The 13,494-nt window shown below is 39.8% G+C and overlaps 3 protein-coding genes across 4 annotated transcripts; 1 reads left to right on the top strand and 2 right to left on the bottom strand.

Moving 5' to 3' along the window:
* Positions 1-56: 56 nt before the first annotated feature.
* On the bottom strand, positions 57-3,795 carry LOC115632038 (sorting nexin-6). 2 transcript variants are annotated; one of them, XM_030529003.1, is made up of 8 exons: positions 3,694-3,795; positions 3,141-3,494; positions 2,461-2,582; positions 1,957-2,401; positions 1,715-1,897; positions 862-879; positions 542-651; positions 57-478 (listed from the first exon to the last, which is right to left on the bottom strand). In XM_030529003.1, exons 1-8 carry the CDS (start codon positions 3,697-3,699, stop codon positions 385-387), a joined length of 1,332 nt encoding a protein of 443 aa, XP_030384863.1. In that variant the 5' UTR covers positions 3,700-3,795; the 3' UTR covers positions 57-384. The 2 variants fall into 2 exon arrangements, with proteins under 2 accessions (XP_030384863.1, XP_030384865.1); XM_030529005.1 differs by lacking the exon at positions 862-879.
* A 744-nt stretch (positions 3,796-4,539) lies between these two features.
* LOC115632039 (protein FAM151B) lies at positions 4,540-6,804 on the top strand. The gene is made up of 4 exons (XM_030529006.1): positions 4,540-4,726; positions 4,869-5,111; positions 5,807-6,048; positions 6,107-6,804. The coding sequence occupies exons 2-4, from the start codon at positions 5,015-5,017 to the stop codon at positions 6,677-6,679; spliced, it is 912 nt and encodes a 303-aa protein (XP_030384866.1). The 5' UTR covers positions 4,540-4,726; positions 4,869-5,014; the 3' UTR covers positions 6,680-6,804.
* On the bottom strand, positions 6,721-13,293 carry LOC115632037 (protein peste). The gene is made up of 6 exons (XM_030529002.1): positions 13,059-13,293; positions 10,991-11,233; positions 8,725-9,033; positions 8,117-8,636; positions 7,772-8,054; positions 6,721-7,711 (listed from the first exon to the last, which is right to left on the bottom strand). Exons 2-6 carry the CDS (start codon positions 11,108-11,110, stop codon positions 7,225-7,227), a joined length of 1,719 nt encoding a protein of 572 aa, XP_030384862.1. The 5' UTR covers positions 11,111-11,233; positions 13,059-13,293; the 3' UTR covers positions 6,721-7,224.
* Positions 13,294-13,494: the final 201 nt, after the last annotated feature.

Here is a 13,494-nt window from a genome sequence, read left to right as displayed (position 1 = left end):
TTTATAGCTTGTTTGCTAGCATTGTTGACATAATGACAGTTTACAACCGGCTTATATTCAATTTGTATATATATATATATTCAGATTTCAATGCGTGTACAATACTCGTATAATAGTAAATTTGTTTCTTTTTTAAAGGAATGCTCAATACAAAAGCGTTCTGTTCTGTTCTCATTTCATCTCTAACTCTCACACTTACACACAAACAATAATTTTGATAATACAATAATAATGCGAGCTCTATGCTATATAGTTTACATTAAATACATGCAATGCAAAAGGTAATATGTAAAACTGCAACTGCTTGTTAGCAATCTATTCAAATACATATTTAAAAAATTGATTTACAAACACAACTGCCCTACACAGTCCAGGTCCAGCTCTTCAGGCAATCTCCTTGAGTGCCAACAGTGACTGACGCAAGTACTCGTACTGCGATTTGGCATGTTTGATTTCCAGGTCGGACAGCTCCACGAGACTGGAAAGAGAAGGAGGCCGTGTGTTAGAAGTACGTTAATTTAGTGCTCTAATTGGAACCCACCTCTTTTTGAAAGCAGCCACGCGACGATTTCTAAAACCAATCAGCTCCTCCTTGCCGCAGGCAGACATGGATTCAAACTTCTCACAAGCCTCGGCTTGCGCGGTTTCGGCCTGCATTTAGATAAGAGAACATTATTAAGCTTTCTAGAACAGATTAAAATCAAGGGCATGCTAATCTACACAGCAAACTTCAGCTAAACACGACTTCAATAGAGTTACAACAACATGCGACGACGACTAGCTATTCATATTTTCATTTATCTGGTATGGATTAGTGATACAATAAATGAGCAACTGCAGTTAAAGTTAAGTCCCAAATACCTCTTGCACCTCCAAAGGCTGCAGCGAAAGACAACAACAAACGCACAGAGATCGATAGCAGTACGCGTATAAGGTTGTGGTGAGTTTGTTGATCGATAAGAGACGAAAATTTTTTGGTTCATTAAAAAAGAAGCGTGTAAATACATGAAACGCAACGGAACTCATAATAAAAATAAAAATAATATGATAAGGGGACGTGAAGAAAAAAATTTGTAAAATAAAATAACAAATACAGGCAAGCACAGAAATCAAAACGGGGATGGGGAATCACAAAATGAAATGGTAGCGCCCTGGAATGACGCAGAAAATTGTGCAACAAGTTCAAAACAGTCATGAGTAATTTACATATAACTAGTTATTGATATCGGACGTAGAGTAGGAAACTCTGTTTTCTTCGCATTAATTGTTTAATCTATTTAAAGCAATTTTCTGAGGAAGTTAAAAGATAGCGAAGTGATGATATTGGATAACATATTTCACTCTATAACAAAAGTAAGATTTTATTTGCAAACCTTAAACGCCAACTGGTTCTGGTAAAAGATCTCTTTTGAATATTAAGAATTTTGTAGTAGTAGCTTTTACATTTTAAATATAGACTTTTTGAAAGAATACTTTAAATTCAACAATTTGTAACTTTGTTTAAAAAAAAAGATGAAACTCAATTTATGCATTACAATAGCAAATTAATATGATTAGCATATTTCATCCATAGAGCTTTATTGTTTTAAGCTGTTTTCAAATATTTAAAATAAATCCAAAGATTTTTCAAAACCAAAAGTTAAATTTCGGAAATAAATTTGCACAATTTTCTGCGACTTTCCTGAATGAATTAACTGCCAACTTTGTCACTTACCGCATGCACATCCTTATTCTTGGAACGCGCCTTTTCCAGATTCCTGTTCGCCGTCTCGTAGGCTGCTAGGCAGCGCAACCGTCTGATTAACAAGGCCTTGGCCGCATCACTGTCTCGTTGATAATAGCGCAATGTGTCTCCCAGTTTCAAGTCCTGATCGCTGGCAACGCGCGTCTCCAAATTCTAAGAAGACATGCATTTCTATTTATATTAATATACAGACGAATAATTTTATAGCTTACCTTGATCCGTTCAAACACTTCTGCGGATTTGGCCGCAAATGTTTCCATATGGCCCTTTTCAGTAGTGGAGAGCTGTAACAAGGCATTTGAAATCTTTTGATGCGCATCGCCCACATCCTTGTGCCGTTGCGTCATTTTGTCAGTTCGCGCTGCCGCCTCACGCAAATGGCCATGGTATTCGGTAAGGAATTGCAGTTCGTTCTCAAAGAAATCATTTACATCACGCACGGTGGCGCTTAACAAAATGCCGTCTGTTGTCTTTCCCAGCGATTTCACAAAGCCACCAAAAATGTCCATCTTTTTGCGCGGTTTGGCGCACAGGTCCTGATCATACTCCAAAAACACCTTTAAATGCTGATCGACGCGAAAGACGGGATGGCTGGCCAATCGTCGCAGGAACACCTCGTGCATGGCCACCGTTTTTTTAAACGTGGCAAGATATTCGCTACAAGAGAAGAATGTATTTCAAACAAATTTAAGCACAATGGATTATACAACACTTACGCCTCCAGCTCAGATTTCATCTTTTTAAATTCCTCTTTGGTCATGTTTCCCTCGCCTTCCCCAAGACGCTGCAGTTTTTCACGTGACGCATCGAAATCCGGCCGTGGCGGGCAGGGCGGTATCTATAAAGATATATAACAAAAGACTAATTACAACTTCGCTATTGTACTCGCTACACTACGCAACAAAATGTGGTACTTTAAGAATACGCGAGGGAAGTGTCAATATAATTTAATTTATTTTTCATTTAAAAACGACATAACAAAAGATTGCAAAATAGAACCTTAAGAATTTTATAAGGGTCTAATTTACTATAATTTTAAGACAGCTGACGTTAGAAATTCCTTTAGTTGAACCTCTGTTAATTCAAAAACCCCACCAAAAATGTTCCATAGAAATTCAAAATTATTTAAAAATTGATAAGCTAATAAAACAAATCAATAAATCAATTCAGGTATAATTTAAAAAAAAAAGTAAATGTAAAGTCACATCAAATTACGGAAAGTTTCTATTATTAATGAATAAAATTAAATATAAAAAAATAAATTTTTTTAGTTTGGGATTAAATTTCTTAATTTAATCGCTTTTTATAATTTCAGAATTACTTAAAAAAATTATCTTTGGGTCGTAAACTAAATTTTTTGTTGTGTAGTGTGATAAGACCCGCATAATGTACTCACGATATAGCCCGCATAGTCTTCGTTCTCCTCAATGCGATCGTGAAGCCAAACGAACTCTTCGTGCTGTCGAACTACATTGTTGTCCTTTTTCGCGAATCCTGGCAGCGTTGTACGCGTGTGCACAGTAAATTTTACCTTTTCCTTTTCGCTTAGCGCATCGGAGATCTCTACATGTAGCGCGTTTTCACCAAGCGCAGCAGGTGTCATGGGCGCCGATGAAGAGCTGTCCGGTGAGGTGGCGGTACCGCTACCATTTGTTGTCGGTGCCAAGGGGTTTGTGGGCGAAGCTATTTCCATTGTCCCACCATTGCTGGGAGAGGCACTGTTTAAAATATTTGACTCATCCGTGCCATCCTATGCAGTCCAAAAAATACACACATAAGTAAATACACACACAGTCTAATTACGCCCATTTTTACAGATAAGCTTTTCTTTGTGTGCGAAATGCATTGGCATTCAGCCGTTATGCCCGTGCCGGATGCAGTACTGATTTCCAGTTTAAGTGGGTTATCCAAGGCTTGTGAATAAGCAACAGCACTAAGTTGGAACTTACCATCATTTTGTTACTGTGCAAGGGGGAGCCAAAGTGAACTTCAAGAACTTTATAAACTTATTCGCCCAACAACAACGACACACAAGTAAATGCCAAATTAGTTAGCGTTGGACTAAACAGCGATACAAAACATTATCGATAAGTTGCTGGCCTAGTGTTGACAAGCAACGCAATAGAAAGAGATGCCAATTGGAGACAAAGCTCTATGCAAGCCATTTATTTCGATTCGGCCAACCTGGCAGTTAGGTCTGTTAAATTACAAACTGTTGAACGGTATTGAAATTGGTACGATATATATAAAGGGTGTCTATGACAATATAGCTTCTATATTCCTGTTAATCTGAAACAAAAGGTAATTGCACTTCTAGTTTTTAAAGGACTTTTTTGTTTGCCCTTTGCACCTATGGTAAATACATATTTAAATTTATGATTTTTTAATCATGGATTATGACTATTGTAGTAGCAGTTTATGGCCATAGGAAATCGTGTGCGATAAGCTAAAATCTTATTGTGTATTTAATCGCTGTACTTATCGTGCCAATTACTTTAAATTGATTGTTATTGTTCTTTAAAGCTTGAACGACTCTCAAATCGACAGCAACAATATGCAGCTTCAGCGCACCAACAACAACAACTGTAGTAGAAATGCACTTGTTTTTGCAATTCTTCTGCTTAATTGCCATCTGGGTAAAGACTTGAACCTTCACACAATCAACGTGAACGTTAATGATTTGCGCGCCATTCGTTTCGCATTGTCACGTTTCGCATCAATTCCTCTGCATTTTGTTTCACATTGTATTGCGCTTGCGCCCTTTGTAATTAGTTTCATCGCAGCATTCGGTGAAAGTGGACATTAAGCGACGGGTTGCTTGTTGCCGCTCAAAGAGAAAAATAAAATCAACACAATACATAAATGCATGCATACATACGCAGGCCGGTACAATCACACTTAGACATTATCCAGATATCGCCTGTTTATAAAGCTCGCCCAACAAATCGTCCATTCCATCCATGTGACCAGTATTGCCAAATGGTAAGGAAATTGCTGTTATCTATCACTTAACACCCCACACACACACACACGCACACACACACACAATACATGCAAACGCACACTTGCATGCAAACAATTCTCCATTCATTGGTTTAATTGAATTTACATAAACAACACACAGAACTAGCACTCGTGGTCGGAATCAATGCCAGCGCTGCGAACGCCAGTGCCTATATATACAGCGTATCGGAAACATCAGCCACAGCGTCGCAATTGCCTGACTTTGCATTTGTGCTGCAGCAGGACCAGGAGCATGAGTTTGTAGAAATGGCACGATTTAGCAAATCAAAATTGTCCAATTTGACGGCCATACGCTGGGCGCATGCCGTTAATAGCCAACAATTGCTCGATGCGGCCTTGAAAGGTAAGCTCGAATGATGCCCCCCCTTCGCTCGCGCAAAAGTGTTTGAACCACCCACGCTTAAAGCTCAACATTCGTTCCATTTTAACAGAGTCTTGTAGAAGTAATTTAATATAAATTTAAAAATATGCATTTGTTTTTCTCTGCACCTTTACCCGGACTGTAAAAATAGACTTTACTTGTACGTATGCATGTACATATACTGTCTAGATTTTTGATTAGCCATAGACGTTTTCGTATGCGTATATCTCGAAATACATTCAAGTATATGAGCGACGGGGGCTTTCAATGTACGTAGTATGGTTTGTAAAGTTTAATTGTTATACCCTGTACCCGAAGGGAAAAAGGGCTTATTCGGTTTGTGCAAACAATTTTGCTGCAGTCGCCTTCTTTTTTTTGCATTTGTACATAAAATAGCTGCGAAAGTTTGCTTGCAGGGCATCTCACTGTCTAAATGCCCGACTATATCATTCTATCTTGTTTACGTTTGTTATGCAGTCTATTCATTTATATTATATTTATGTTAAAGTTGTTTGGTTAACCTATAAGGCATTTATAGGCATGAGTGGGCTTGGACAGGGTGTTAAAATATCAAGCCGGTCGGGTCATAATAGGGCAAGGCGAGCACTTTTTATTGCTATTAGAACTGTTTATCAACAGGAGAGTGAATAAAGAGCTTTCAACTTGACTACTTACAGCCGACATTGATATGATCGAAGCGGATATTGTGCTGGGTACTCTGAATGGCGTAGGCGAGGAGTTACCAGTTATGGCGCATCCGCCAGCAAATGATTCAGATCTCACACTTGCCGATTTTTTGAATCAAATCAAGCAATATAACGAACAGACTGAAGGAGCCCAAAAGGGGGTGAAATTGGACTTCAAGTCGATTGAGGTGTTTGAAGGTTCACTGCAAATACTCGACGAGTCCATACCGATGGTACATTAAAAGCTCTCAGTGGTAGCCATATTAATAGCCAGACCCTCTCACATTACAGATGAGCTATCCGATTTTTATGAATGCTGACATAATAAGCGGTCCGGTGGAGCAGAACAAGACTGTGCCGGTAGATCCGGCGCGCTTTTTTGCCGGCTGCATGCGTTATAAACAGTCCGTGCTCTCGATTGGATGGACCACCAACTGGAGTGGCGATCATCGCGAGGGTTCCTACACTCAAGCACAATGTGACGAGATGCTGGAGGCCATCCGTTGGAATAATGTGCTGTCTACGGGCCAGGCAATTACTTTCCCAGTACGTGCAGGTATAGCGGCTAATAGCGAAGAGCAGCTTCATCAGTTGGTCGCCGCGGTAAATGGGACAAATGAGAGCACCCTTACAATTTGGTCCTCGGAGGGTGATTATGTGGATGTGGCGCAGCTACGAAAGCTAATCTTTAGCTTTGGGGTGGATCGCGTTTATTTGGATGTGCCCGAAGCTCTGGCTTCGCAGTTGGATCTGGGCAAGCATGAGGGAGGAGGCAGTGCGGCAACTTTCGCATCGCTTATGAGCTTCAGCTTTATCAGCATATGCTTCTGGGCCTTCTCCAGCTGGCTGCAGCGTAGTATGTAATTAGTCCTAAACAGTTCTACCGATTGATTGTACTCTGGTTATAGATTTTTTATAAATATGTATTATTTGTATCACTTCATTGAAATCGACGCGTATAAAAAGAACTTAATTATACTCATTACAAATTATGCAAATTATTCTTACGTGTCTCTATATATATACTATATACATATGTAAATACTTTGGACGTGTGCAAATTTTGGGTTTCAACAAATCGTATGTACACTTGCTTAACAACTATATAATTAATGACTTTTTGTTTAGGTTTCTCTCTTCTTTTTTTTTGGCACTATATAATAAATAATCTTACAAGTCTCTCTCTCAGCGACATGAGCGAGATGTACAGGGAAGGGGTGATGACTAAAGCAATATTATGTGTATGTAGACAGGTTGCATTAAAAAAAAAACAATGCAACCTAAGGCAAACGGCGTCATCACTTTGTACATACTCTCTAAGTTATAAAGAAATAATAGACAACGTGAGTCTTATGGGCGGGCGGCTACGCTCTAAGGCCATTTGTAAAGCATTGATTAAAATGCAACTACTATCTAATTATCACATTAGTTGACGGGCACTGGGCACTATCATTAATAAGGCGTTCTGTTCCACAGCTGTTGCTGCACTCGCTGCTGTTGCTCTCTACGTCATCGTCATCATACTTGGCGACTGCGGTGTTTGCAACTCCAGAACTTCTTCTATAATCAAGAAGACGGACTCCTACATTCGGATTGAGTGTAGACTGACAGCATGTAGGCGCTGATGCGCTGGGGCCGTTCGTGCCAAACGCGAGCGGCTTGAGCGCAATCATCTTGTCTTTGGGATCATCGCTGTGACAGAACCGCGCGAACAATCGCGTGGGATACCAACAGACGCATATGAGACCAACGGCGAGCAGGACGCCAGTGAAAATCTGACCTAGGAGTACGATTAGAGGCACCAGTTTTATGTCTGCTGCGATTTCCTCGGTAACACGGACCCGCTCCTCGGCCCACATCATGGGAATGAAAGTGCGCGGAATGTTCTGGTATATTCTGGAATGAAATCAAGAGTTAGTTGAGTTTAAATATTAGAATTATCTTCTAGATACTCACTTTACTTGTTGCACTGGCTCCAAGAGATAGTTCGCCTGAAAGCCTCCACCCACATCCATAGGCACACCGGCATTGGGTTCTAGAGTCATGAAGAACTCGTGCTTCTCCTTTTCCGGTTGCAGACCCTCGACAGCGTCTAGCAAGCTTGGGTCAGCCTTGTAGAAATGGGGATAGGACATGTATAAGGATGTGTTGTGATGACAGCGTCCAACATAAATGACGCCAACTGGCCCACATGTGTCGTTGTCGCACAAACAACTGGTCTCCTCCGGGTAGAGAGTGCCTGCAATGAAGAGGATAGTTTAAAATAATGAAATAGGCGAGCCTAATTGCCAGCTAACTAACCATTATCCACGGCTCGTTCAGTTCCACTGAACTTAAAGGCCGTCACACCATGGACAGAGACTGTCTCGGTGTAATCCAGCGGAACGGCGCGACAAAGATTGGGCAGAAACATCGACACATGATCCTTTGGAGTTAGGTTAGGCGGAAAGAATTCGCCCATGGAGCCGTAGACATTGCCACACTCGCCATCGAAAGCTCCTGTGTGTGTCTTATTGTTCCAAGCATACAACTGACCCATTTTACGGATGTCATCCGCACCAGTGTACATGTTTAGGTATCCTTCGAAATCGGCGCTGCCATTCCGTGGATACAAAAAGCCAACACGATCGTAGGGCACTAGAGACACCTGGAACATTTTTCCCACAGTGACCATAGTGCTGACCAGTGGATGGTCATAACCGTCAAACATCCATTCTCGGGCGGTCTTTGTCTCGGTGAGACGCTGTTCCGAGACAGCTAGAGCGCTTTTAATTGCAAACGTCTCAAAAAAGTTCGCAACACGTGTGCGTAGTGCGGCGGCCTAAGTGAAAAAAGGAATTTAAAATAGAATGTTAGTCGCTTGATTATCTGGAATAACTGATAGTAAGAACTTGTTTATTTATGCTTACATGTGCCACCGTATTGACGGTAGTTATGTTATCCTCCAAGGTGCCATTGCTGCCCTCGGCATCGAAGAAGAAGAAAGCCTTCTTCCGAAATGAAATTGAACTGTTTTGATTGTGCCACGCTATGTCGACCTTGTCGGGTTTCTCGCGAAATCGATAGGGCCCCAACTGTTCGAAGCGTGGCTTTTTACCGGACCCCACGTAAAAGTCCTCCGGATTTGTCCAGTTAAAAAGATAGACATCAAAATCAAGCGGCAATGGTGAAATCTTCCAGCCATCATATGCCCGCGAAGTAGGACTGAGCGCCATTTCCTATAAATTAGTGAATTAGAAGAAATTTGCAACATTGTAGACTAAAATCATTTAAATGAGCGGTTCATTACTCTTCAACCACCTAATGTCTAGTCAAATGTCGCCTGCTTATCAGTAGTGACGCCAGAGTCAAGTGCACCGTACCGTAAAAATGAGCGATTTTAGCCTGAAACTGACTGACTATTTCATGGTCAAAGCCATCACAAAATCAGTCTATAAACTGGCAGGTGTAGTTCAAAGGGATCATCCTACAGCGTAAATAAAAAGAGTACCAATAAAATTTATGAACTCCCATAAAATAATTGGATTAGCTCTGTACTTAAATTGTTTGATTTGAATTTAGCTTTGGTCCCTATTGAGCCGTTCATGGGGTTTTAGCTTTCAATTCCCAATTAATCAACATCGTCCCCGGAAATGACTAACGGATAAAAATTTGTATGAGTGTGATTTTTTTTTATTTGCTGAAGAAACCCATATTACACATAACCATTGAAAGTGGCGCGTGTAAGAATGTAGAACAATTTAATATAATGATATCAGCAGAACTTAGCTTGCAGGTGTGCAGATGTGCTTGGCACACCTGTTGACTTGTTTTGTAACCAATGCTATTCGAGTATATGAATGTAATTTGGAGCTTTGGGTATTAAATGGCCGTTGGTGCATGAATTTGCGCTGAATAGTTCGGACAAGGTCTGGCTTTTTAATCGCATAACGACAGTTAACCTATCGGTAAATTATTGGCCGCGCCAACAGAGATAAGATATAATGGTCGACGGATGTTACCTACAATGGTAATGCAGGGGCATTTTTAAGTGTTTTGTTTTTGGAACGGGCAAATATTTCCGTCTCAACATAAACACCATCCATTAAATTTTCGCAATGAAGCTTTCAATCAAAAAAATGGCTTATGATTCATGAATTAATGCTTGACAGTTATCTGATTATAGCGAACTTTTTCCGTATGCCCTAAAAATAAATATAAGGGTGTTCTAAGTGAACCTTTGCTTTCCAATTCAAAGATGATGATATAGAGCATATAGCCTTTTCCTTAAAAATGTTTTCTAAGCTCTTCTCGTTGTTAAGAGTATCACATGAGAACAACCTATATTCAACCCGAATATTATAGGTATATTGCTGTCATGAGCATTATGGCTATTAGAATATAATTTAGTGGCTTCAAATTTATGTAGGAGTCTTCGACTTTGGATACTAAAATTATTTAAACTGTCTTAAATACCAAAAACTATTTTTATAACCTTTTAGGTAGATTCATAAAATAATTATAGGGAACCAACTTTTTTCCATGTCAATTGAAATACTTTGCCCAATAAATATTTATGTAGATGATTTGATTTTTGATTACGATTACTCACAAGGATTTCGAGTGCTACTTTCATGATATACGATATAGTACAGCTGCCAGGATAAATAATCCTATTAAATTTAATGAGAATCAGTTAAAGAAATTTAAGTAGTGTGTGTAATATTCGGCTGACTTAGCCCGTTTAAGATTTCTCCATTGTTTAGTCAGTCAGCCAAAAAGGCCCATTACACTTCCCCCATTATCTAATCTTCGTCAAACACCTGCACCTTCAATATGCTTGTCTGTATGCCCGGCCCGCTGTCTTGACACTATATGTATATGTAGTTTTGGGCAAATTGACTCAATTGATTTTAAATAAGTGAACGGGGTCCAAATTGTAAATTGTATCGTACATAATGGCATGCAAATGAGACCCATCGTTGTTCAGTTAGTTGACCTTTGCACGTTTGCCTAATTGACGGCAGCTCGGTTTTGTGTTCTTGAGCGGATCTTGAGTTCAACTCAAAGTCGACTGAGGAATGAGTGTGACAGGGGGCAACGATGGTAGATGAGTATCCATAATGTTAATATTCATGTGTCCGAATATACTACTTGATATTCCCATATCTACATATTCTGAATAGCTGCACTCACCTTGCCGCGCATGCGTGTAAATATGTCGATCCAATTGCGAAATAAATAGACGCCAGCTGCAATGGAGCAGAATCCCAAGGCTAGGATGGCTAAGCGCCACATGTAATGGCGTGATGTCATCTCTGGATCAATGTGTGTTTTTATATTTGTGGTGTATGCTGTGTGTTGGGCAGGAAGCGTGTGCTCCTGGCCTCTGTTTGTGTTGGACTGAACCAAACGTGTGGTTTACGTTCCACACTCGGCCTGCAAAGAGAGACAGTGAGAAATCCATGAGTGTGGTGAGCATGAAAGTTGAGGCTTATCGCATTTACTGTGGCTGTTATCAGTCCTAAAGTTATTATACCCTTCAATCAAATGTTTTAGTATATATTGCCTTTGGCGTGGATGTTTGTAACACCCATAAAAAACAATCACAGATCACTATTTCAATTACTACTCATCTTATAGTTAAAGAGCATTCAAACTATACACCGATGCTCTTTTACCGTGTCAGATCACTACATTATAAAAATATTATGAGGTTATATCTCACATGATGGTGTTCTATCGGACGTGGGTTGCAAAGCTAATGAGTAAGTGGAAAAAATTAATTTCCAAGAAAAATTTGATATATCAGGCCCAGTAGGGTATTAACGTTCTTAGACGGAGGACTAACGTTTTCAGAGTAAGGGTATATAGCTTCGGCGCAGTCGAAATTAACTTTTAGTTCGTTTACAATGTGATAGAGGAAAACGTGAGCGAGAGAGACCGCCAGAGTGAGGGAGAGAGTTTGCGAATATTGTCGATCACGCGGCGCTAAAAAGTAAAGTGCGACGTAATTATACTTTTTAATGCATAAAAATGTAAAGCATTTTCATTTGCGGTCAACTGCGACACCCAAATATTATAAATTTGTATGTGTGTATGTGCATTTAAGTATGTACATACATATGTACATACATATGTATGTTTACGGAATATTTAAATGAATTGTTAACCACTATGTTGGGGAAGGTGGGCGCGTCTTGTTGTTGTTGCTGTGTTGTAAAGCTCTTGTTGCTAGCAATATTCATTTGGAAGCACTCACAATTACACACATATGTACATACATACAAACATATGCATGTGTGTAGCTGTACATCTGCTCATAGGCGTAATGTATTAATAATTTTTTAATGCACACGTATCGTACATTTTAGAGGTTAAAACGTAGCTGCTTGGAAAACCCGTTTCCAAATCAATATTCGTACAAGTGCTTCAGATGGGGCTGTTGTGGGGCCAGATGTTGGGAACTGGATGTGCGAACTGCAATTGTTTATCACTAAGCGAGGCACACCTCTTCTTCACTCGATGATGCTGATAATTTTACGCTTTGTTTGAACAAATTATGACTGTTCTTTTATCATATTTTTAGCGTGATGCCGATTCATTTGTGCAAACAAAGTAATTACATAAATTAACACTAAAATCCAAAAACCTCTGCTGATGAGTGTTATACCTACATACATACATACATGTGCATGTAAATATGTACATATGTATGTACGTATACGCGCACTTTGAAAATAGTCCTTGAATTAGAACTTCCGCAACCTGTTGACATGATTTCATTTGTCTCTCTAGCTGGCCTTTTTATAACCATTTCGTGCTTGCTTTGTGGTGCACGAAAATAGACCAAACCTCGGCGAGAGTGCAACCAAAACAGCAAAATCTCCGTAGATACATACATATGTACACACATGCATAAATATATAATACATATGTATGTATGTGTATGTATCACCCACACGATCGGGTGATAGGGGCATTTTTACTGCAATTTTCGAACTGCTGTTGCGAACTGTGCTGTGTCAGAATTATTCGTCATCAATATTGGCCAACCCACTCTCATACGCAATTTAACTTCAAAAACAACAACAAAATTCCAAAATACACATTGAAATAATGTTAATAACACCAACAAAACGCACAAAGCACGCGCAACTCGATTCACTCTGTCTGTTGGTGCTCTCCCGCTCTTCCATAACGCGTAGGGAATTTTTTGTGCGTTTTGTTTTTAATAATAATCATTTTTGGCAGCACCTCTTACTTTTTGTTTAATGTATGTATTGGCTTTGTCTCCTCTGTTGCAATTTTTAAATCGCATACTTTGTTTTGACCGCACTTTTCAATTGATTTCAATTCGTATAAATATTCATTTTAATCGACGCGCGCGACTTGCAGCAACAACAATAACGACTCTGTCAATGCTGCTGTACATCAGCGTCTATTCTTGCTCTTTATCGTCTCGCTCGCGCCCACTAACAAAAATGCTTACGCACCGTTAACTTGATCTTGAACTGCTGCGGCGTGCCTCGGCGTGACTTCGCGACGGCGCGTTTTCTCTGCGACTGAAAACAAAATTTCTGAAAACATTTCTGCAACGGCAGCAATTAAAACCAAAAACAACAATCACGCGGCGAGAAACACTGAAAGAGAGCGTTGCGGTTCGTTTAGCTGCGATGCTCTTTAGTGGCTAGGCTCTC

This window comes from Scaptodrosophila lebanonensis, unplaced genomic scaffold (assembly GCF_003285725.1).
Source record: "Scaptodrosophila lebanonensis strain 11010-0011.00,11010-0021.00 unplaced genomic scaffold, SlebRS2 tig00001412-arrow-pilon, whole genome shotgun sequence".
NCBI classification, from domain to species: Eukaryota; Metazoa; Arthropoda; class Insecta; order Diptera; family Drosophilidae; genus Scaptodrosophila; species Scaptodrosophila lebanonensis.
This window is presented reverse-complemented; position numbering and strand designations above follow the sequence as displayed.